General features: G+C 41.7%; 1 protein-coding gene across 1 annotated transcript in view; it reads right to left on the bottom strand.

Annotated features, from left to right (window-relative positions):
- Window positions 1-23,700, bottom strand: part of adgrb2 (adhesion G protein-coupled receptor B2) — a 133,746-nt gene that overhangs the window by 24,075 nt on the left and 85,971 nt on the right. The window contains exons 17-26 of the mRNA XM_041053130.1: window positions 18,359-18,462; window positions 17,917-18,019; window positions 17,234-17,384; window positions 13,659-13,728; window positions 12,157-12,223; window positions 8,693-8,778; window positions 6,764-6,862; window positions 3,940-4,039; window positions 2,715-2,786; window positions 314-406 (exon numbers count right to left, since the gene is read on the bottom strand). Of these exons, the coding sequence (XP_040909064.1) occupies window positions 314-406; window positions 2,715-2,786; window positions 3,940-4,039; window positions 6,764-6,862; window positions 8,693-8,778; window positions 12,157-12,223; window positions 13,659-13,728; window positions 17,234-17,384; window positions 17,917-18,019; window positions 18,359-18,462 (945 nt within the window). The remainder of the gene's footprint in view (window positions 1-313; window positions 407-2,714; window positions 2,787-3,939; window positions 4,040-6,763; window positions 6,863-8,692; window positions 8,779-12,156; window positions 12,224-13,658; window positions 13,729-17,233; window positions 17,385-17,916; window positions 18,020-18,358; window positions 18,463-23,700) is intronic.

Raw genomic sequence — 23,700 nt, 5'->3', positions numbered from 1 at the left:
TCAGCATTGTAGGGAGTTAGTCTCAAGCTGGGAGTGAAATTGCATTTCTATGGGGAATGAAAATCAAACACATTTGGAAAGTAAAATGTTAAAAATGCAGACACAATAATGAATTTCTGTTAAGGTAAAAAATGGTTAAGGGTCAAAAAAAAAAAAAAGAAAAAAGAGAGCGCCAGGAATGAGTTTGAGCACTTCAGTAATGGCAATCATGCTTCTTTCTGTTGGGGTTGAACCTTGCGGAAAGCTCCAGTTTAGTTAATGTTAGTCCGAGGCTAATGGATTGCACTGTGGGATGAAATGGAATGCTATTCACCATGATCTGCACCTGTCCATTCTTGCAAGAGTCTGGTGAGTTTTCGCTGTCGTCTTTACATCCCCCCATCCGACAGCGCACTGCATCCTGCACCTGAAGGGAGGGGAATAAGGAATGGTGTAGGGAGCAAGATGAATATAGAGAGGGGGAAAAAGGGAGAGGTCAAGAATGATGAGGGAGAGGAGAGGATGATGCAAAGGAAAGAAGTTAGTGGAGGAACTTTTTCTTAAGTTAGCTTGGTAAATGTTGGAGCATGGGCAACTCACTCCTCAGATATTTTATATTCTTCATCTTTATCGCCGCAATGGCAGATGTTCAGTGAATACTAAATTGTGTGAAGGTAAATGGAAACGCCATATTGTTCCCAAAGTAGCACAGCTTGTTGCTTATGTAACAGTGGGGTGATATAGAAAACACACAGCAGTACTTCAAAGTGTCCTGTTTGAGCCTTGTGAGATCAGTGGCGTGCAGTTCTAATTAAAACCAACAGCACAGTATATAGATGTTCTAACCTCTGGGTCTTACCAGTGTCATATTGTATATCTTTATCCTCCCACGTACAACATCTAAGCAAACACACACCAACCCACTGTCAAAGCACCGGTTCTTGCAACACAGCTCAAATCAAATGGATCCCTGTGCATTATCTTTCACAGCCAACTCTGAGACCCCCACCACCACCACCATCAGGCTCTGTATTATAGATATCCTGGTTACTTGCTGAGGAGCAACATCATTTCTCAATGCTGCCGCTGACAAATCCCGTAAGAATCTCATGCCTGGAAACAAGAGTGCTCGTGTAAGAAGCGGTGCAAGAGCGAACGAGAGCATCTTCACTCTCGCTGGGTGGTCTGTACCCGCGTGTATGTGTGTGTGTGTGCAGCTACAAATGGAGTGGATTGGAGTAGCATCCATGACTGATTCATGGGCTAGTGTATTTCCTCCATTGTTTCCTTTTGCTCATTCCTTTCCTGTATGTCCATACTCATCTTCAGTGGCATTTGTTCCCTGCGCTCTTTTAGCATGACTGTGCGTGTCTGTGTTTGTGCATTGGCACCCAATGCAGCTCGTTCTGACTTCAAAGTGAAGAGCCCCTCTCTGGGTCTATACCTCTCTCTCCACCTTCCCCTCTATTTCCTGCTCCCCTACTATCATCCCCTGCTTCGCTCTTGAATCAGGTTTTTTTTTTTCCCACAGATCTCTGCATGCAGTTTTTCTCCCCTTTCTCCCTCCTCACTTAACTAAGTCTCTCCCTCGCCCTTCCTCACAATATGCCTCTCCTTCACATCTCCCCCTTGCTTCCCTCTCCCGCTGCCTCCTAATCACAACACCTTTAGCGTCACACGTGTTCATTCGCTCGCCTCTCCTCAACTGATCTCAGCAGGCCGCCTGTGGCACCGTGGTCCTTTCATTCTCCGCAGCGGGCGTTATCGAGGAGCTCTACGTGCCGTGTTGCTCGCCGGGCACGTTTTGTGTCTTCAGTTTACTTCACATAATATCATACCTTCCCTCTTGTTTTGCACTGTAATGCTTCCTCGTTCTCCCCCTTGTTCCCCTCCTACCCCCTCCCCACCGTGTCGCACTCCCCTTTTCCTGCTGTTCTGCAGCTATGAAGGATTTACTCTTGCAGGGGATTTTCATACATTTATAATAAATAATTCCTGGATTTACTGTATCCTGATCCTTGCCGCTTTTGTGATATTGATTTAATGCAGCTAAGCATTCTGAGCATTTAAAAATTCACTTACACTATGCAGTGAATTCAATATCGTAATGATCTCTTGGATATAGGCAAGGCTGTGCGTGGTGCACATGCATCAGCAACAGAAGACACACTTACAGTTATGGGAAACCGATGACACGGTAAATCCATTAATGTAGCTAGTGCAATTGTGAGCAACTCCAAAGCAAAATGAGTATGTGTGTATGTGTCAGTGTGTGTGTAAATGTCTGTCTCAAGGGCATGAATACATGTACTGTATGTGCATAATGAGTTTAAAATTCAGCATCCCCGGGGGCACGGCAAAGCCTGTGGCAAATAGACACTAGGGGGTATTAGTTAGGGACTTATCGTCTTATTCCATACACCATCTTAGTAAGCTCCTTAAAGCAGCCTTGGATCAGACGGACAATACTGCACTATCATACTGCATTATGAAGAAGAAGCGCGGCAACATAGGACATAAATACTGTGCTAATCCTTCTCATGTCTGATCCGCCTGTGTTCTGCCGTGACTTCAAACTGACCTGGAAACTAACGTGACATTTGCGAACATGAATCCCACCTGTCGAGGGGAGTGAGCCTTGCTGAGGTCAGTGTGTGGGGCAGAATTAGAGATGTATGAATTCAGCATGTCTGGGATTCATGCAGCTGGTCTCACCAGCTGAAATCCAGACTCACCTCTCGGCGCATTGCACAGTGGACGGTGATGATGACAAAGCCTTGGACAGAATCAAAGACGGCGAAAAGGACCTGGAGGAGACAGGAAGCATCTGTTAGTTACTGCACATTGTTTCATTATTACAGTGGTTCACAGCCTCTTTGTTTTCTTTGCATCCCACCAACAGTGTACCTGCATACATGTCATATGTGACATGCATCAAATGAAAGTCAACAAGGAAGTAAGCTGTGTGATGTTATGATGCAGATTTTCTAAACACTCAGCTTACACTACCCAACCGATTCGTTCAGTGTATTTATTATTAATCTATTTTGTTCTGTGAACTGAGATGTATCAGCTTTTTTCTGAGCTCTGTTTACAGAGACAAATCCTTCAATCACTGCTCTGACAGTCACTGTTTCTGACTTCTGTGAATCTGGAAAGCTCATGAGTCAGAAAGCGTGTTATGTTACCATGACAGCCAGCAACCATGAGCTGTCGTCACCATCCATCTTCAACGTTTATGATGTTCATTGCAAATTTTTCTTCCTGTTTTGATACATCTGAAAATGTAATGTAAGAATTTAGTTTATGTAAAATGTTTTTTTGATGTGGGGAAAACTTTGAGAACCAGTGTCTCATTATAACCTCTTTTACTGCAATACCATAGTGAAATGACTCAGTAATTGTTAGAGAAACACTGATATGGGAATGAAATGAGTCAGCCAAGTCATTTTTATTCATATGAAATCATCACAGTCATGCATACTTCATATACTGTATTTCTACTTGTGTGAATGTTTGCCCTATTTTTCCTTTGGCCTGTTCTCTCCTTAAAACATTATTTTATGCAGGATGAATCTTTTTGTCTTCATGTCCAAGTGTGATAACATGCCAAGAATTGAGACTGTCTGTCTTTACAGAGGACACATTTCACATCAGAGTTTACGCTGGTTTATGACGCATGAGTCAAAACACCAGCACCGACTGTTCTCTGTGTAAGTCCATATTTTGACAATCCTTTAATGTGCATCATTGTTATATTTCTGAGCGTGAATGAGTGTTAACTTTCCAGAAACCTAGTGTACCTTTTAACTACTCTTCTGTCTGTATGACACGTCCTCTGTGTGCTGAACTTTCTGATCCCTTACAACATTTTAAAGCAGCTTCTCTGCCATGGATCACAGGTGTATGTTGTGAGAGTTACAGTCTGTGAGCATCCACTGGTGTTGCAAGACACCTCACCTGGAAGAGCGTGGAGCGTCGGTCGGTTATGGCCAACACTGCTGACATCCAGGTTAATGCTAACAGAGGAAGAACCACACAGGAGCTCCACAGAGACGCCCTGTCAGAGAAAAAGAAGGAGACAGAGAGGGGGGTGGGGGGATAGAGGAGAGAAAAGAAGGAGAAGGAACAAGGGGTTCAGTCTCAAACCAGACAAGCCAGCTCTGGTAAGTCACCTAACTCAACCTCTCAAACACACACACACACACACCCACACACACGTCAGTCATATGTTCATTGGTGGGCAATCTGAAGCTGATTGGCACACTGAGATTTCAGACTTAATATTCTTACTGAGAAGTAGAAGATGATGTGTAATCATGTAGATAGTTACGAGACTGACAATTGCTCACAATTACATGGTTGATGCACACTAAGTGTCATGCTGGCGGACTGTGAGACGATCTGGAGAGGCCCCCGTAGAAAGGGAAAGACAGGCCATTGACAAGTACTGACACGGGGGCTTCTGAGAAGTGAGCGTGTGAGTGTGTGTGCATCTGTGTCCGTGACTCCACGGAGTCAGACACCAATTTAAAATGTTCATGGTGTTTGAGCACATATTCATGGTTTTACAGCCATCAGTGTGACAGACGGACAGCTCTGTGTAGCTACGCTGAGAAAGTTGCACGTCCCTGTAGAAGTGCACGGCCGAAAGCAATGAATGAAAGAGAATAAAGAGCAATAAAGCCAAAGCTGTGATATCCTCCTGTTAATGTATAAAGTTTCCAGCTGTTGTGGACTGTGATGTTAACCATACAATATGGTACAGTAACAGCAGCGGACAATGCGGGAAAAAGAACATTACAAGTGCACCTCATTGTACACTAAGTGTTTTTTAATGAGTAGTTATATTTCAAAGAGCTACAAAGTCATTTGGGAGAAAAGAAATATGTGGAAAGCTTGGAATTGCTTTGTCATAATTTTAATATGGTGGTTATCTCATTCTGGAAATAAATTCCCAAGTAATAGTCTTTAAAGCTGTACCGGGACACTTAGATAAAAAATAGACCAAGCTTACTATATAATAATGCAACACAGAATGAGGGAATAAAGTTTGATGTTCAAATGCTATTCCAGTAAATAACAGTAACAGATCTGAGATCAGTGATTGGCAAGTTTATGGAAAAAAAGTCAATAATGGCAGTGAAAACACAAAATCTCATCCTCATTAGAACAACACAACTAAGATCAGAGTTTCTGCTTTAAACAGATTACGAATGCACAGGATTGTTTGCAACTTAAACTCAGAGCCTGGCTGCAGTGACTGCACTGAACATGAAACCATGACAATGAACCTCTTACTAAGAAAAAAAAGTGTCCTAAAAAAGAAACAAGTATAAATCTTTTTTTTTTTTCTCTTAGAATATAGTGGTATCTCCTCAAATGACATCACCCAATAGGAGATGGTGGTAGGGAGATTTTGAGATATTTTAAACTCAGAGAGTAGCAGTATAGCACTTTCAGAAAAAGGGTGTGGGAAATATGTTATATATACTGTATATAACTGCCTTACATCTACCTCTGTCCCTACAGTGTGTTTCCAGCAATAGTTTTAAGGACACCTAATGTGATTTGACATTGTTTTGAATCCCAAATGGTGTCTTACAGCAGCATACTGTACGTGACAGACTTGCACTGGATAATATGCATTTGAAAAGGAAAGAAAAAATGTTAAAAGCATATTCGGTAATGCTTTATCTTATTAGTTTTCCAGCTAATTTCCTGGAAACTTTCCGCAGAGTTTTCTAAAAATTAGCTTGTATTTAGCTGTAAATTACAAGGCTATTTCCAAGAAAGGCCACCACAACTTGGCACTAATTATAAGGGAAATGGAGAAAGTGTTTTTAGCCACAGTTATTAAGTACCTGATTGCTATACTCAGGTTTAAAAAAAGACGGAAAAAAAGCAAAAACGAGGATAATATACAGTAAGTATCATGAACTGATGTCAATATCCATCAGAGTAATATGGGATTTAAAAATGCTAGATTAAGCAGCATTTTCCAAAACCCAATTTACTCAAACTTGACAAAGCTCCACCAGAGCCACAGAAGACATGACACAACTGTTTTCACAGGCTGTGCAGTTTGTTCCTGACTACTAAATTGACTTTGACATGTAAAAAATTAGTGGATTGCTCCTTTACAAATAGTGTGACTTGGACACATTCAGGCATAATGCAGCAAAATTCTAAAAATATGCTTGATAGAGAAAGACTGAAATATTTGCAGCTACAGTAATAATGCCATGTCACTGGGAGGTTATGTGTTTTATTTAACTCAATTTGATATTTGATGCCTCACTGTCACCACCTGTTTGAGGTGGTTAAGTTAATGCAGCTTGCATAGCTGAAAACCTTCCTGACATTGTTCTGCTGATGATGTGTTAGGCCTCTGCAATACTGCGCTACAAACAAGTTAAAACAATCTCAAAAAATGATTCACAAATACTGTTTGACACGGGTCAGGTTTGCTCTGCGCGACCTGAGGAAAATCCGCTTTGGATCAAAACATGCTCTCATTAAATAGTGGCGGCTTGCGGTGCAGGTGTTCTTCCTTTCATTAGTTTGTTTTCTTTTTATCCAGACAAGTCTGAATGTCATCCTGCATCATTAACGACAGCCAGAGATTAAAAGGATGGAAGGAGAGATGGTGAGAGAGAGAGAGAGAGAGAGAGAGAGAGAGAGAGAGAGAGAGAGAGAGAGAGAGGAGGATGGAAAGAGTATGATGGAGAGTAAGAGACAGGCACAGAGGAATGAAGAGATAGAAAGATGAAGATGGACTAACATGGCGCTGCTGGCAGTCGAGCTGGACAGAGCGGTGCTCGAGATCACGCCACACTTGGAGCATTTCAGGAGCAGTCGGCTACGCGCCTCCGCTGGGACACTTTAGGACGTGCACACACACACACACACACACATACACATATAAACAGACACACATACACAAAACCATGTGGGGAAGAGAAAGGGGGAGTGGGGTGGGGGGGGGGGGGTGTGTGGGAACACAAGTTCCAGTTATGACAACAGGTGAATGTGCAAGTGTCAGAGTTGCAAAAGAAACAGAAAAAAAAGGAGAAAAAGTGGACACATCAAAGAGAGGGAAGGGAAAAGAAAAAAAGGGGGGGGGGGAGAAAAGAAAGACAGGCAAATTAAAACCAGATCATAAAAAGTAGCAGCAATGAAAAACAGTCAGAATACAGAGATTGATTCAAAGCAAGTAGAAAAAAATGTGAGAGACAGACATTGCAATGTTACATCAGAGTCATGTGGATTAACAGATTACAGTGACACAGACAGGAAATACACCAAGCATCTTATTCCACTATATGCAGGTATGTGTACATGTGACTGTGCACAATGAAGCTTTACTGGGCTGTGAGAGAAGAAAAAGACTCCTTTGGTTGTTTACTTATAGCTGACTACTCAAATAGAGAGAAACAGTGTGTGTGTGTGTGGTGTTTGTGTGCGTGTGCATATAAATATATATATATATATAGCGAGTGGAGAATGATGGGGCCATGCACGGGCTATGCTACATTAGCGTCCCATCACAGCTCATTGCCTTTGTGCCAGCCACATCCCCACGGCTTCATAAGGAAATACATTACGCTAATGACAGCCTGTCCTGTTAGCAACACTACCAACCACACACAAGCGTGTGTGAGAGAGAGCTTAGCTATGCGTGCGAGCGTGCGCTTCCTTCTGTACATTCACTTCTGAGAACCTGAGAGGAAATGTTCTTAATACTCGGATAACACCACAGACTCTTCCTGTAACAGAGAAGGGAACACCTGTTTGTGTGTGTGTTTGTAGACATGAGCTGGTTTAATCTCACTTGCATCACCGGGTAACAAAAGCTAATCAACCCCCCGGAGAGCCGACCTGTACCGTTAACCCTTGCAGCGATACACAAATTATCAATTTCAATTTGTGCGAGAGAAAGACATTGGAGGAAATATAATGAGCGAGAGAAGAAGTGTGAAAGAGAGAGAGATAGAAAACAACAGAATCAATAGGTATGGAAATGAAAACATGGATTTGGCTGCGAGAGCTGAGGAAATCTCTACACTTAGGATTAGTACAGATGATGAACAACCGCCAACTGCTGCCATAGAAGTAATGCTGTAGGTGGATGCATATGCTTGCGTGTCTTATATGTATGCATTTATTATGTGTGTGTTTGTCTGGAGGAAAATCTTTAAGGATTTCAATAGTGCATTAGGTTTCATCCACATAATCCCTGTGTTTACAGTGTATAATTAGGTGTCCATCTGCCATTGATTTTCATATCCACAGTATTCATCTACACTGTGTCACATAAAACTGAGAAAATTAGATGGAAACCGTATGCATGTGGAAGCAACAGTGAAATGCTGATAGATCTCATGGAGCAACAGAAGATAACAGATGTCTTGTCATTCTGTTGCCAAATTGGATCGTATTTTTTTTTTTTTTTTTTTTTTTTTACTTGAGGCACAGGTGTACAAGTAGGTGTGTGTTCAGAGACCCTTGAAAGCAGCTTGAGTTAGTTGCCATGAAAATGTTGTCTCCTTGAATTTGTGCCTGACAGAGGGTAAAATTTATCTAATGCAGTAAATTTTGTAGTCAGTTCCTGGCAAGAATTTGTGCGGATGGATGAGTAAGTGGTGTGTGTTTTGCGGGAGAGTGCGTTAATTCTTTTCCTGTGTGAGGTGCAGAGGGTATAGGAACTTACCCCGCTCGCTGCTTTTTAGACTTGTCTGAGATGCCGTCTCGAGACATGAGCTTGTTAAACACCACAATTCCAATGAGCATATTCACCTGAGAGAGACAGAGAGGAGAGTTTGATCAGGATTGCTGTAATAGATGGGTTGCCAGCAGGGATTCAACTCATGCACTGCGTAACAGCTTTTCCATATATCTTTCTCAATGTTTCAGTGGATTGGAGATGACTTTTTAATTGTCCCACATACTGGTGACTGAAAGTGACAGCGCTTTAGCTGTCACAGCTCCCAGGCTCACTTGTTTTTAGCTCAACTCAATGAGGTTTTACACACAGCACAGTTATTACTTACAGTTTTACAATATTATGTGTGTCATATGTGTGTATGAAGGAGCTATTTATTAAAAGCCAGGTTAACACGCTGACATGCACTAACATGAAACTTTCCGCTTGGCCAAATTATTCACAAACTGTATGATCAAGAAATATTTTTCTTCTGTTTTTCCTCTTCCTCAATGTTGATGTAAGGGCATGTACAGGACCATATAGAGACGGTTGCTGTACAGCTTCAGGCCACTAATCACACACTGAGTGCAGTGCTGCTGTGTAGCCATCTATTCAGTGTGTGATGAAGAAATTATGCACCAGCTTTAAAGGTGTAAACATGTTTACATTCAGTGTTTCTCATCAAAACACAGTGTGTGTAACAAACATATTGATTACAGCTTCATCCTTGTGGAGCAACTGCAAAGCTGACTTTTTAAATAACTGAAATCATACTTTCTTTCACTGCCCTTGCTGGCACATTGCTGCATTTCTTGGTGCGCTACTACCACCTGTGGATCAGTGGAATAGCTTGGAATGAACATGTTAACAAAATAGGGACCTGCAGGGTACATGAGTGAAATCAAGGGAAAAAAAACACGCAGTTTTTAGCATTTTTTGCTCCATCTGACCAGCCTCACAGCACTCGTTCATATTTTCAACATTCTTCTTGAAACATCTGAGTTCCCTGAGTTCCCCACCCATTACTGCGATATCATACTAGGACAGTCCTGGATCAGGGCTGTTAGTTTAGTGAAATCTGCTTTTAAGTAAGTGCTGCACTTAAAATAAAACAGTCAACAGTAATTATTATTACATTAGTAAGGACTACCTTCAAAAAAAAAAAAAAACACTGATTGCTTCTCATCCTGGCTTCTCTCGTTAAACGAGAAGCCCATAACTAAGCTTGCCAAACATCTGGCCATAGTGACCCAGTGATACAGATTCTATTAAACACGCACACACAGATCTGAGCCAAGGTTTGCCACGTGTAGACCTCTTCTACTGTGAAATCCGGCCCATCTGGGGGATTTTCTATGATGCTGACATGTTCCTTATAATCCTGATTTTCAGCATCCCCTCCCACTCTTTCTTCCACCCTCTGCGGGTTTCTCTGCAGAGTCTCTGTTTAATCATTTATCTGCTCGTGTTGTTTTGGTTTTCAGCGGTGAGGTGCCCTGGCAACAGATGACATTCACACTCTAGTACATACCTACACAGTGTATGCAGTGCATTCCTCTCCATATCAAGGTCCTAAACTGAATGTCTGTTTTGATTCCTGCCTTCATCTGTCACCAACAGCAGTTTCTGGCTAGGCAGAAAAATCTTCGATATTCTACACATGGTTTCAAGAAGTAAAGAACTGAGCAGTTGAGCAGTTCAAGTCTGATTTTCATGTGGTCAGCCGAGTTCCCAGTTTTTACAGAAGCTGGATTTTTAGTCTATTTCTTTGATCAGGCAGCTTTTAAAATTTACTAAAAACTCTCTCTCTGATCTCTGGTCTCTCTCCCTCTCGTGAGTGTTACTGCTGACAGCTACCTACACTGTGCCAGATTGTGAGAATACTATTGTCATGCCAGTCATGTCTGGCCACAGCTCTGTGAGTCAGCATCATCCTGCTCTGCTATTTGCCCAAGACCAGGTTCATTAATTAGAGGAGAGTCCTGTGGGAAGGTCTGTGTTTCTCTGCCCGACGTCCCACTCTCATTACAGCTGTTTGTTAGAGTGAGGCCCCAGCAACAACACCAGGGGGCCGGGGAACATCACATAGCAGCTGGGGTGTGGAGTGTACGTCGACATTGTGGAGGCAGAAATGAAGGAAAGTTGGAAATATACCAATAAACACCAGACACTTACCAGGAAAAATGTCCTTTGGTTTTACATGATGGCTACAACGTTTGACCTTTTACATATAAAGGTTCCAAATACATGATCTTCATTTCATTCTAATTTGTTAATTTCACTATTATAGATTTAAGCACACATTTCTTTAGATAAAGCACCAACTGTGTGTGTACTGTCACACAGAATTGTGAATATAAACATGTAATTTTACATCCAATTCTATTCAATAACAATATTTTCACTTATAGGAATTACATACATGATTGTTTTCTATGCAGTGTTTTCTGACTGTGTACCCCTTAAATAATAGTAGCATTAGAAGCGACTTTATTATCATAATCATGAATATTCAGCATTACGTATATAATCCTGTATTCCCTTGCGACCCACACTGCAGCTTGAAGAAACTGTCAAAGTGCTGTTCTCTTGTCAGGAATTTACTTCAAAAACGTGCATATCACTCTGCGCACCTGTGACGCTGTCTGATCTATGCTTCCTTTCTGACATGTACCATACAGCAAGGGTGCAAGCAACAAGAAATGAAAATCCTCACGCCTGAACAGACACGCAAATACAAATACAAAAACAACACAACAACAACAGAGGCGGCAGCAATTACCAAACAAAAGTTTAGTACCCCATCTAGACTTATTAAGCTTAGTGGTGAAAATATACACCCAGGGATTCATTTAGGAGAAATTAACTAATCCGGGAACCAGCCACATACAGCAGCACACAGCAACAGATGATTTAAACACCACTGAGATGCAATCAATGCACTCCATTTTTCTGTGGAACAATATGGAGCTATATTTACTTCATATAAATGTCTGTTTCATAGCAATTGGCAAAAACAAAGGATACATTACTATGACTGTGGTGCACACTGTTAGTCACATATTTATGTCTTAAAAGGAGTTTTTGTAAAAAAAACATTTAGCCTTAAATACATTGGGTACAATGAGATTTGGCTGCTGGCCTAGAATTCAGTCCAGACATGTGTTGTATTGCTGGGAAGCTCTTGTCTGCTGGAATATAGTTTTGTTTTTCGAGGCTGACATGTTAAACTGAAGGATCAAAGTGCTCATCTCATCATTTTGTCATGTACGCCCTGGTTGTGTATGCTCACGTGCGTGTGGGAGTGGAGGGAAAGGAAAAATTCTCAGAGGTCAGTGGGCAGCTGCTTTGAAGCTCTTCGCTCGGAGGGTAACTTTAAATATTTGTAGAATTATGCAGTGTAACCGGTGAGATGGTTCATCTGAGAGCGAGGGAGTCTCGTGATGAGAGAGTAAGCTGGACAGACTCACCAACACAATGACAGCAGCAGGCCCAACAAAGGCATAAAGCAGACCGCCCTCCAGGGATAACCAGCAACTGGAGAAAGAGAAAAACAGAAAAGCGTTTTAGACACAAAATACAGCAAAACCACAGAACTACTGGTGTATAAAATATCTCTTCACCACATTCAGGTCTTACATTTCACTTGCTGTGAGCACCAAGTACTTAACCAATTAAATATCACATTTACTTGAATAGCCTTAGTGAGGGATAAAGCAGTCATTTCTATGGGTAGGTAAGTGCCTTTTTCAGTAAATATTGCCCTCAGTGCAGAGCAGATTTATTATGCACATTACCTAAAACATATCCTCAAACTGTACATGGTCTTGTGAAATTTCATTTGGTGTGAAAGCCATTCAGACTTAATGAGTTTAAATGTGTCCTCCAGTGATGTCATCAGAGCATACTCAATAAAGAGGAAGCAAAAGACGAACAACACACAGCTCATGTACAGTTTTCATATTAATGAGATGTTAAGTACAGAAAGAGGGAACACATTTGTAAGCACCTTTTAAGATGTGTTTTCATTCAGTTACACCATTGACTTGGTGCATCCTTTTCAGAACATGTAAGGTAGATCATCTCGTCACCTCAACAAGACTGACTTTATTCCAAAGGCAATAAAAAAAGCCTATTTTCAGCTTCTCATTTGAGTGATGAAGTCCTGTCTAAAAACGTTAGATTAGTTTTGGTTGTTACACTTGCAAGATTTTGGAATTTTTGTTTTTGTCCCTGATTTTCATGGGTGGGACGATCAGAGTTTAGCAAAATTTGAATAAGAAAAAGAATTGACGATTCAGGGGTTGTTGCTTATGCTGCCAGCGCTGTCGGGCAAACCTGCTCAAACCCCACCCACATAGTCCTGATGAGACAGATTTAGCTGTTAGTCCTTAGAGTTTTTGATGGTTGAACACTGAATAAATGATTTATTTTCTACTTTAAAAGACTACGTCTATTTAAAGTTACAGAGAAAAGCTTGAAAAAAAAGATTTTAATCCAAGTTTTCAGGGACTTTGATGTATCTCAAGTAGAATCTCTATAGCCCCTCTTGCAACTGGAATTAATAACACTATCTTGTGTCCATAAAATGAGGACAAACTCATACAAAGATGTGCTCTGCATTTTGCCAAGTCCATGCTGGCACAGGCTTCAGTCCCCCTGTGCCACAGGATGGGAATAAGTGGGTATCGAAATTGGATGGACAGATTGATGGAGGAAAAACTGATGATACAAATAATTGTTAATTGAGGGTTTATACATTTAGCTGTTTATAGTAGAAGTAATGGCCACCTTCTCCACCTAACGTACAAAATAAAACTGACCTTAGCCTTAAGACTTAAGGAAGCAAAAGGACAATAAAAGGGAAAACTCTGGCATGCTTTGATCTGTAATGAGGGCAGTGGACGGTGCTGCACTTCCAGCCCATCCAAACACAAATCAGGTAAAAACAGGTATTAGAAGTGGTACTCACTAGCTGGCTGTGCCGTAACCTCTTGCTCTGGTGAAACCCACCGACACTGCTACAACGAGGGCTGGAAGACCTGCAGATGAACAGAGAGAGAGAGAGAGAGAGAAAGATCAAAAGGGTGAGACGAAGGATAAAAGGGAGCCTTAATGGGGACGATGAAGGATCTTGGCCAAATAGGATTCTCCACTGTGAACAACTCCATACGGTTCTTCCCATTCAAATGGTAAGCGGCCATGCAATAGCGCGTAAGATGGGCATATGTGACTGAAACCGACTGAGTGCTCTGCAGGTAAGCCTGTGTGCTCTGCATGTGCTTCCTGATTCAAACATCCACCTACAGGCATGAAAAATGGGCTCAGACTCAAGTTCATTGCAGGGATGAAAGCTCTGATTTAGCATTTCAGGACATTATTGTTGCACTGATATCTTGTGTGTACTGACATTACTACAGGTGACCCATGCATGCAGCAATGCCTGTACTTGGGTGTGTGCAAATCACTGTGAGTGTGAGAGCACTCACAGTGCTCTCACACTGAGGCTGAGAGGAAGTTTATAAAAATGTGAGGTATAGCTTGGAGTGGTCAATAAGTCATACATTAATTAGCTGAATCAAGCAATCTATGTGTGACTGCGTGTGTGTGCGTGTGTCTGTGTGTAAATGAGAGTGAAAGAGAGTGAGACTGAGTGTCACAGAGCGCGTGCCAGAAAAGGAAGGAAATATGTTGGGCCCGTAATGAGCTTGGCTCTGAAATATTCATGTAATTAACAAAGCTGTGATTATGGCTGCAAATGAAAAGCAATTAGAAAAAGTCACATTAACATTAACAAATAAGATGGTGGGGAGCCAGGCCGGTCCACTAACTAGCATGCGCAAAGTTTCAATTAGACAACTACAACATCAATCTTGCATTTAGTGCAGTGGTTCTCAAACTGGGGGGGGGGGGGGCCTCCCCTAGGGGCGCAAAGAGCCACTGCAGGGGGGTCATCGATGATCAGGGGAAAAAAGAGAGTTAACTGATGCTATCAGGCTGACCTTTATTTCACTAAAATTCAGCTTGGATTTTTTTATTAGCTGCTTCCCCTATCACTGTTAATGACTGATAAAAATTGTGGGGTTGGGGGGAGAATGAACTCTTCTCAGCTTCTGAAGGAGGGCATGCCAGATAAAGTTTGAGAACCACTGATTTAGCAATATGTAATATATACATCAGGCATACACACTCTGCTGCTGATCTAACACAGATCCAGTCCCACCCCAAATCCCCTGTTTCCATGGCAACTGATTTCAAGCACATAATTTGGGGAGAAAATTGCGTAATGGACGTGAGGAGGATAAGCTGTTTGATCTTCTCCACTCTGCTCGACTGTTTCATGCATTTCACGAGCATTTTTAAGTGCAGCGGCTAATTCTATAGCTGTCACTGCACACCCAACACACACCCAGCACACAAACACACACAGACACACACACAGTGTCAGTATCTCCCTATCTGTCACTGTACAACATCTATACATTCCCCCTGCTCTGTATCAGGTAAGGGCATCAGTAACTTGGCAGATTAGACTGGTGGGATCAATATCAAGTGAAATGAACAGATGGTGTGTGTGTGTGTGTGTGTGTGTGTGTGTGCGTGTGTGTGTGTGGTGGTGGTGGGGGTTGCAGTTGTAATTTCTAGGGCTATCTCGAAGCATCTTGCCAGTGTTGTGCAGATGTTATCATATGTTTTGATTATCCCCAAACATCCCTGGTGCCTGTTGCATCAGGTTGTAGTACACTGAAAGGACAGCATAATAGAATAACATGGAAGCTGAATGGCACAAAGGAGTGAGAATACCTGCACCCTCAATAAATAATGCCACACTCTTTGTGGGTATGTATGCATGTGAAAATTCATGTCTAGCTTTAGCTGCATTAGAAAAAAAACTACATTAGAAACTGTAATGAATGTAAATTGAAATAAAATCATATCCCTAAAGGAGCAAATAACAGCATACACCAAAAAAAGAGATATAAATGAGAATAGAGCAAATCAAGGTTATTAAGCATAAGGCAAGCAACAATTTCAGCATGTCAACAAAATAATCAGTTACATTTTCCTGGAAAATATGCCTGTCATGCTGCTTTCTGCTATCAATTCATGTCACACAACAATAGTTCAATCTGCGCCCAATTCATGAAAGTGTCTTCATTCTGGCACACAGGGGCAGTTTATATTTCCAACAGAAGCAACAGCAGAAGCTTACATTAGTAGCTAAGCGTTACAGAGAATGCCACTGTGATATTGAAGAGTCCCTTCCACATTGCAGTACCTCTAGAAATTCAAGGCATTAACACACAACTACACAACTTAACTGGCCAAAATGCTTGACTGATGTGATCTCTTCAATCACATCAACAATGCGCCATACCAATGAATTACATGTGTGCTCAGATGTAATGCTAACATGCATTTCAGTTATCTTTCATGTTTATAGGCGATCGGTGGACAATGTCAACCGACTAAATCTTCTCCTAGGCACAGATGTTAGCTGAAGGACTATTTTTGTGTTAATTCCATCACGTTTTAGCTGTTCATCACAAGCTGATTAGAGGACAAGAGAGTAAATACAGCTTCTGCTCTGCAGGAGAGAGCACAGGTAGCTGCAGTAATGTCAAGTGAGCAGCTGGAATGACACCTGTATCTATGGAGTGAGTATGTTTTATTACTAAAGGGAAGGGTGTTGTGAGCACTGTATATGAAACATAAGAGTCTGGTAACAGCTACGCAGTATTTTCCCAGCTAACCCTGCAACAGACAAGAACAATACCTGCAGCTGTTACATTAAAGGTGGCGACAAATGCAGCCTCAAAATGTTGCATGACAAAAACTGGACTAAAATTTCACAAACATAGACTAAAATGTCTTTTTTTTTTGTTTTTGTTGACTACAACTAGACTAAAACAAACGATAATCAAAAGTCTAAAATGCAACTAAAACTCAGAGACATTTTTTGAAACACTAAAGGCAGAATGGATTCATTACAGCGGGATCGCTGTGATTAATGGATTCAGTCATGGGGTAGTAAATCTGAAATGAACAGACGATGTGTCAACTTCAGTGAACACTGACAAATTCACACGGTTGGCCTATAGTCTTGGCAGGGCTGTCTTCTGAGGGAATGTTTAGTTGAGTCAAAAATGGAGGAAGCCACCATAGATTAATAGTTATGTCATAAAATACAAATACAAATGTGTCTTTTTGATAAACTGTGTGTCCTGTTTGCAAGCCTGTTAGCTCAGAGAGCTTTTTCCCTCTTTATTGAATGAAATAATGAATAATCCTGAGAACAACATGCCAGGGGGAAGTAAAGGCACAGTAGAGAGAAAACAAAAAGAACCACAGGGAGCTATGTACAGTACACAAGTAATCCCTAAGACACCAAATTTCTAGAGCCAGATATTTCACAAAGACTCACTGGTGAATTTTACTGTGCTGCTTTCTGGTGTGACCAGGTCTTAAAACTAAAACTGAGTCAAACCCAGGTGCCAAACTTAACACTGCAGTCATGTTTGTGGCGAAGTGCCTGCAGACGCTCACCCCAGCCGAGGCACAGAAAGCGCTTGCGAATGAGTCGTGACCTCATTTTGCCAATGACGGCCAGGTAGGACTGCCATGCCTCTGTCAGCACCCAGCAGAAGGACGCCAAGAAGAAGAAATGCAGGAAGGCAGCAGTCACAGTACAGAGGCCCTAAAGAGAAAAGAAAGTCAGGGAGAAAGAAAGAGATAAAACAGATGGAGAAGTTTTATAAAAAAGTAAAAAAAAAAAAAAGGGGGGGGGGGGGTGAGAGGTGTAATGATAAATCATCTCTTAGGACTAGTCAGCAGAGGAAAATGAAAACTCCGCAAAATAAAGAGGACAAAGGGAAAAAGGGAGTCTGATAAAGAACATATTGAGTAGAGGAATAGGATTCTACTGTAATTCTGTGTTTTGTGTAATTTTGATCGATACTACCACAAAGTGCTTAGTCAGTGCTTAGTCACAAAAATGTCAGCCCCCACTTTGAGAACTCCACTGTATCAACCTTGTCTAGAGTTGAACCCTGTGGTTTTTAGGGTTTTGTGTTTTTTGCCGGTTTTGTTTCTAGGCCTTATACAAGGCTTAGTCTAAAGCAGTATAAACCACAGCAGTATGTGTTGACTAGATTTACTGTGGATATGCAGTTTCAGTGTGCGAGAGTAGAATTTTCTCTATATTTTCATTTTGTGCATCGGTGCCTTACCTTGCTAAGCGTTTGAGATTGTCCCACCAAAATCAATAAATTGGACGCCAGGATGGAGAGGCAAAAATTCACCAAGATGATCGATCTCTCCGAACGGATATACCTACAGAGCCGAGGACGGGAGAGAAAAAAGAGAGAGAGAGGACAGACGTGTGAGATAAGTATAAATGACAGGCTGATGGACCGAACAGCAACTTTTTGGACATTGCAGTCATTAGCTTGATTCTGCCATCTGTCATATGTGTTACCAAAAAACTAATCACCACCCCCCTGCTGTAGTTGAACCATTTGTTCCTTATTAGGCCTCACTGGAGTTTTGGCACAGCAGAGTATGCACACGCATTGGGTTGTCTGAATAATGGCTGGTGAGGGCGTGTGAATATAGAAACAAGCAGGATATCATCAGGTCTGTGTGCACATGCATATGTGTGTGTGTCCTCACCTCCAGAAGGCAGCATAGATTAGCAGCAGGATGAGCAGGGCTGTACAGGAAACCCCACAGCCCACCATGAGGGGCACAGAGGGCATGCTGGTAGGACCCATGTCCTGGAGAGAGTGACAAGGAGGGAAAGAAGAGGGACAGAGAGGAGAAAATGAATAGTTGATAATTATTGCACCACATTATCTCACAGATGTACCTTGCTTGATAAACCCTACACTGTCCACTGTGTTAAATGTCCTCAACAAACTGCCCTGTGTATGTGTTTGAAGCTTGTTTCTGATTATAGTTCTCTAATAAGCTGTAAAAAGTTAGTATTTAGCCGTGGCCAACAGCCTGAATGGCTGCCTGAAAACTGGTTTACTGTAAAATCCAGTGTCACACACAGGGTTAGCTCTTAGTTAGCCAGATAGATGTGTGAGGGAGAGCGATAACTGAATTTGGAATAAATCCGGTTACAAACTCTTACGCTCCCTTAGCTGTAATCCCTTTGGTAGCCCCATTTAATGATAACCTGCTAATTATATGCAATTACCTTTAATTAGAATTACAAGAGTCTGTTAGATGGAGCTGGATAATAACACATAATTACACTATTCTGAACTATTGCTATTTGTTAAAAGTAGTTCACCTATCTTGAATACTGTGATGTGACCTCTGAAACTTTTCCAGAATCACCCACAGACCTTCTAATTATAATTATAGTTTTAGTGTACTATTATTTACAGCCACTGACACATGAAGACTTATTCACGTAGCCAAACAAATGCAAAGGTAGAAAATGCACACTGATGCGGGCTTGAGAAAAGCTTCATTTACACCTGCTGTGCACCTATTTACACCCATTGTATGATTTCACACGTACAAGGGTAAAAGCACTAGACCATAGTACATAATTAAGCGATTTAGGTCATGATGTACAACACACCTCTGCTTTGCTTCTCTCCTGAGGTGTGCCTTTGAAAGGATGAGGAACAGACAAATGAAGCTGCGTGGAGAGTATACACCCAGCCGAGTCCCAAATGGGCTTGATGTTTGGCCTGCTTTTAAGTTCTTAATCACACAATTTACCTCAATTTACCTCCTAGGGTGGCTAGCCTTCCCTTTCATCCCAAAGATTTATCACTGTACACACACACACACACCGCACAAGGTGTCTTTTACTGCAAATAAAGTACATACTTGCACACAAAGGCACGTCCAGGCAGATGTGCCAAGTAATTGAAAGTCAGTGTTTAAGCTGCATGAATATGTGCGCGTGTCTATTCAAGATGAGCTGAAGGCTGAGGAAGAAAGACTTCAGAAAAGGATAAAGAAAGCAAACTGAAAAGAAGGAGTAGGAGAGAAATTCAAAGAGAGATGGAGTGGGAACAGTTAAGGACAAGTAAGAGAAAGCAAAGAGAAGGGGGAGGAAGACATAGATAGGGAGAAAGAAAATGAGAGAGAGTCAAAGCTTCCCTTTTAGTGGTTTTTCCTGGCCCATCAAAGGAAGCCAATTTCTCCAGAGGAAAGTGGAATAGGTTGGAATACCAATACAGCATACACACAAACACACTGGGAGGAGAATGGAGGTGAAACATAATCAAAACCGCCTCATGAGAAAGGAGAGACCCACAAAAAAAAGAAAGAGGGTACATGACAAACACCTGCTTCAGGATAAAGGGAAGGCTTAGGAGGAGAGTGAGACACAACAGAGACTCGCTGTGTTTGATATTATGTAGAGTGGAAGGTCAAAGGATACACAGGCAGCCATGTCTCACAGATCAAACATGGAGGATGCATGGGGAATGGCAGATGCATTCACACACACGCACACACACACGCACACGCGCACACACACACACACACACATACAGCCTATTGAATTTCCCTTTCACTCTATCTTTTACTTTATCTTAAATTAGTCTCTACCAGACAAGTAATGAAATAAATTATACTCCTTCTTTTAATTTACCCAGTATACATCCACAAATTGTTCCTCAGCTTTTCATTATGTCAATTTGACAAACAGTGTTTTCTTAAATGATACTGTTAGGTTATGTGTGCGCGATGAGATTACGCATCTAATTTCATAATGTGGAAGAATGCTACAGAGGGGGAAATGAAAAGAGGAAAACACCCACACATACACACAAACATAACACATCAAGCCTGTGGCTGCAGTGTCACACAAACGCCTGCCCTAAATAGATATAGTGATATTATGTTGCAGTAGGAGGAGGTATGTGCCTGTGTTTTGTGTGCGCGCACTATGTGTGTGAGTACAGAGAAAAACACAGAGAGAGAGACACCAGATTAGAAAGAGTGTGCTGAGGCTCTGCTGTATATGGCCAGGCTCCCCTGGGCAGCTTGGCTACCATGTGATGGAGAAGATAGCTATTTTCAGCTCAGGAAGTTTAACCTACTTATCTCCTCTCACTGACACTCCTCCTCCCTCCACTCCTACCTATCCCGCTACCACCCCCTCCCTCCCTTTCTGTCCCTCTCTGTGTCTCCCATTCTTCCCCCACTTCCTCCCTACCTGTATCTCTTACACACTCCTCAGCAGTGGGTTTCTCCATGCCTTCTCTTTTGATCCACGTCCATTTGAACCTTACTACTTCTTTTGGCCAGAAACCCAGCTCCAATTGAATGCTAATGTTGGCCCATTTCATGTAGATATCAGCTAAAATGTTTGCCTATCAACTTGATAAGCTTGATATATACAGGCAATATTATGTGTAATAAATGATGTGTTTACAGCTAGTTTCTGCTTCCCCAAAGTGACCGAAAAAATCAGTTAATGCATTTTTGAGGTTAAAATGTTCACTGAACAAACGCTCAAAAAACGCTGAATGTTTGTACAAAATGGGCTGTGAACAGCATATCAAAGTACCATGCTTTTTTACCCAACTGCTTTCCTAAAACATTCTGCAGAGGCATGACAACATGACATTACTAATACCGTTTGAGAGAGAACAGCCATAACTTGCACAGATGCAAGAGCTCCTTGGCAGGAAAGGGTAAACACGAGTCATTTCGGGTATTTGAACATACAACCAATATCGTCATTTTTCTGGTGAGGCCCGTCTCAGACTCTAAATAACACAGCTGTTTGCATTGAGTGCGTACATTTGTGGGTATTCATCATCACTCTTGTAGTATGCCGTATTTTGCAGTCTGTGTCATAGTCCCATGTAGGCTGAGAAAATGCTATGCCCCTTGTGGAATGCTGTATAATTCTCAAAAAGATGCCATTTTCAAAGTATTTACCTTTTGTCCCCACACGCGCACAGGCACACAAATACACCAGTACACACAAGCAGCTTGTGCCACTGCAGAGATGTAACACTCTACATCTTGCTAATCTAGCGTTCCTTCTATTCAGTTGCCTGTTTAGCTGTCATAGCACTAGGTAAATATAACGTGTGATATGCTTCCACTGAATCAATTCAGCAGACCCTCGAGGATTCAACTTGACAGGCTCCGACTTCACTGGCCTCAAGACAATCCATAAGTCTCCTGTCAGTGTGTGACAACCTGGAGGGCTGACATAGTGACTTAAAATGTTAAGTCATCATATCAAGTGCTGGCCCTATCCTCAGGTATTTACCAGCCGTGACAGCGTGACTGGTATTGTTTTCACCCTGTGAGTCTGTCTCTATGTGTGTGTGCCATTATGACAAAGTGTGGTCCTGGAGACACCCACTGTAGCAGGAACCACAGATGAGGTTTTGAGTACTTTGGCAGGTGTTCATATGTCTGTCTGTCTGTCTGTGGACAGATTTTGTTACCAACATGTGTCATAATTGTGTGAAGATGCAGTCAGGAAACTTCACAGGTGTGTAACTGAGCTCAAAATGAAGACCGAGTTCGAGGATGGCTGTGCTTCAACCCATGAGTATTGAGTGCTCATGTAACTAGAGACCATCTTGTGATGGGATCACACCAAATGTGTGTATGGTGCAGTGGGACACACAACATGAGAGAAGCTGAGTAACTGTATGGTCCCACTGCAAGATAGTCTGTAGTTTTTCTCTTGCTTGGGCCATTTTTCATCTTCGAACTCTGTCTCAACACACACCTGTTTTCATGGTGTTTTCAAGTTTCATGACTGCATCTTGCACCGTTGCGATGCTGTCGTGCTAACAGAATCTGCCCACAGACAGACAGACATGTAAACACATGCTAAAGTACTCAAAACCACCTCTGTGGTACAATATGACTAATGAGTGCTGATAGGTTGGACCGTCAACATGTTGAAGGGAGTCATGGCATCACAAGATGGTCTCTAGTTTGTGCAACTTGTGGAGGCTAAGTGTAGAGTATCACCTACACAGCAAAGGCCTGATCCAAAACAAAGTTCACCTTTTCTTCAGGGCTGCTATCAAACCATCTTGGTCCAGTGGTAGATACACTATAACAGACCTTGTTGGTTCAAACAGATCTTATCAAATTTTAACTATGAGTTTATAAAAACAACATCTTACTCTCCATGTTTTGGGAAAAAATTTATATTTTACACAACTTAAAACACATGCCGAAACTATTCTTGACCCCTCACTCAAATAGTTATTCTTGGACTGTCTGTGTGTGTGTGTATGTGCGTGTGCCACCACAACCAAAACAACACTTTCTACTCTACTATTTTAAAATATCTAATTAACCCGTAAAGCTGTCCTCCCCACATCCATGCTCAGCCATTAGAAATCTTCGCCCTGTGAGACACATCTATATAATTTCACCTGTTTATTCTGTCATCATTTCCCTTGTCACTAACTAACCTTCAATTAATGTGACAAGGGATTCAGAGATTCTAATGCAATTCCACGCACAGTCCCTCATAAATTTTAGCAACGCTCATCTTTTAATTACAGTTGACAAGTGCAACATATTTGCATACTATAACCTTGCAGTCCTGCTTCATCTAGGGATGACATTTTTTGCCTTTCTAAACGCTGTCTGAAGTTAAGTCGATATAAATTAAAATATGAGCTGCCATCTTGTGGCACCTCAATCACCCCTATCATCCCTCCACAGTTAAATCAGGCACTTTGGCCATTAATTGTCTAAATAATAGACACTCAGCTGTGAAATTTTTCTGTTCTGATTAGGTGCTGGTGAGCACTAATGATAGTAGAGGAAACAAGACACAATTCATCTCAAGTAGACCCCATCATTTCAGGAGAATAATTGGGCCAAATGCAGTTATTGTTGCAGGTAAAAGAAGCTGTGAAAAATCCTTTACAGGAGAAGCAGACATCACTTCACATATTGTTCTTTTGAGAAATTGCTTTGATACAATAATTGGCTTATAAATAAATTATGGAAACACAAAAGGCATCCTCTCCTCTCCACGCCTGCTG

The sequence above is a fragment of the Toxotes jaculatrix genome, chromosome 13 (genome assembly GCF_017976425.1).
Source record: "Toxotes jaculatrix isolate fToxJac2 chromosome 13, fToxJac2.pri, whole genome shotgun sequence".
Taxonomy (NCBI): domain Eukaryota; kingdom Metazoa; phylum Chordata; class Actinopteri; family Toxotidae; genus Toxotes; species Toxotes jaculatrix.
Note: the sequence above shows the minus strand (reverse complement) of the source record. Positions and strands in the feature narration are given on the sequence as shown.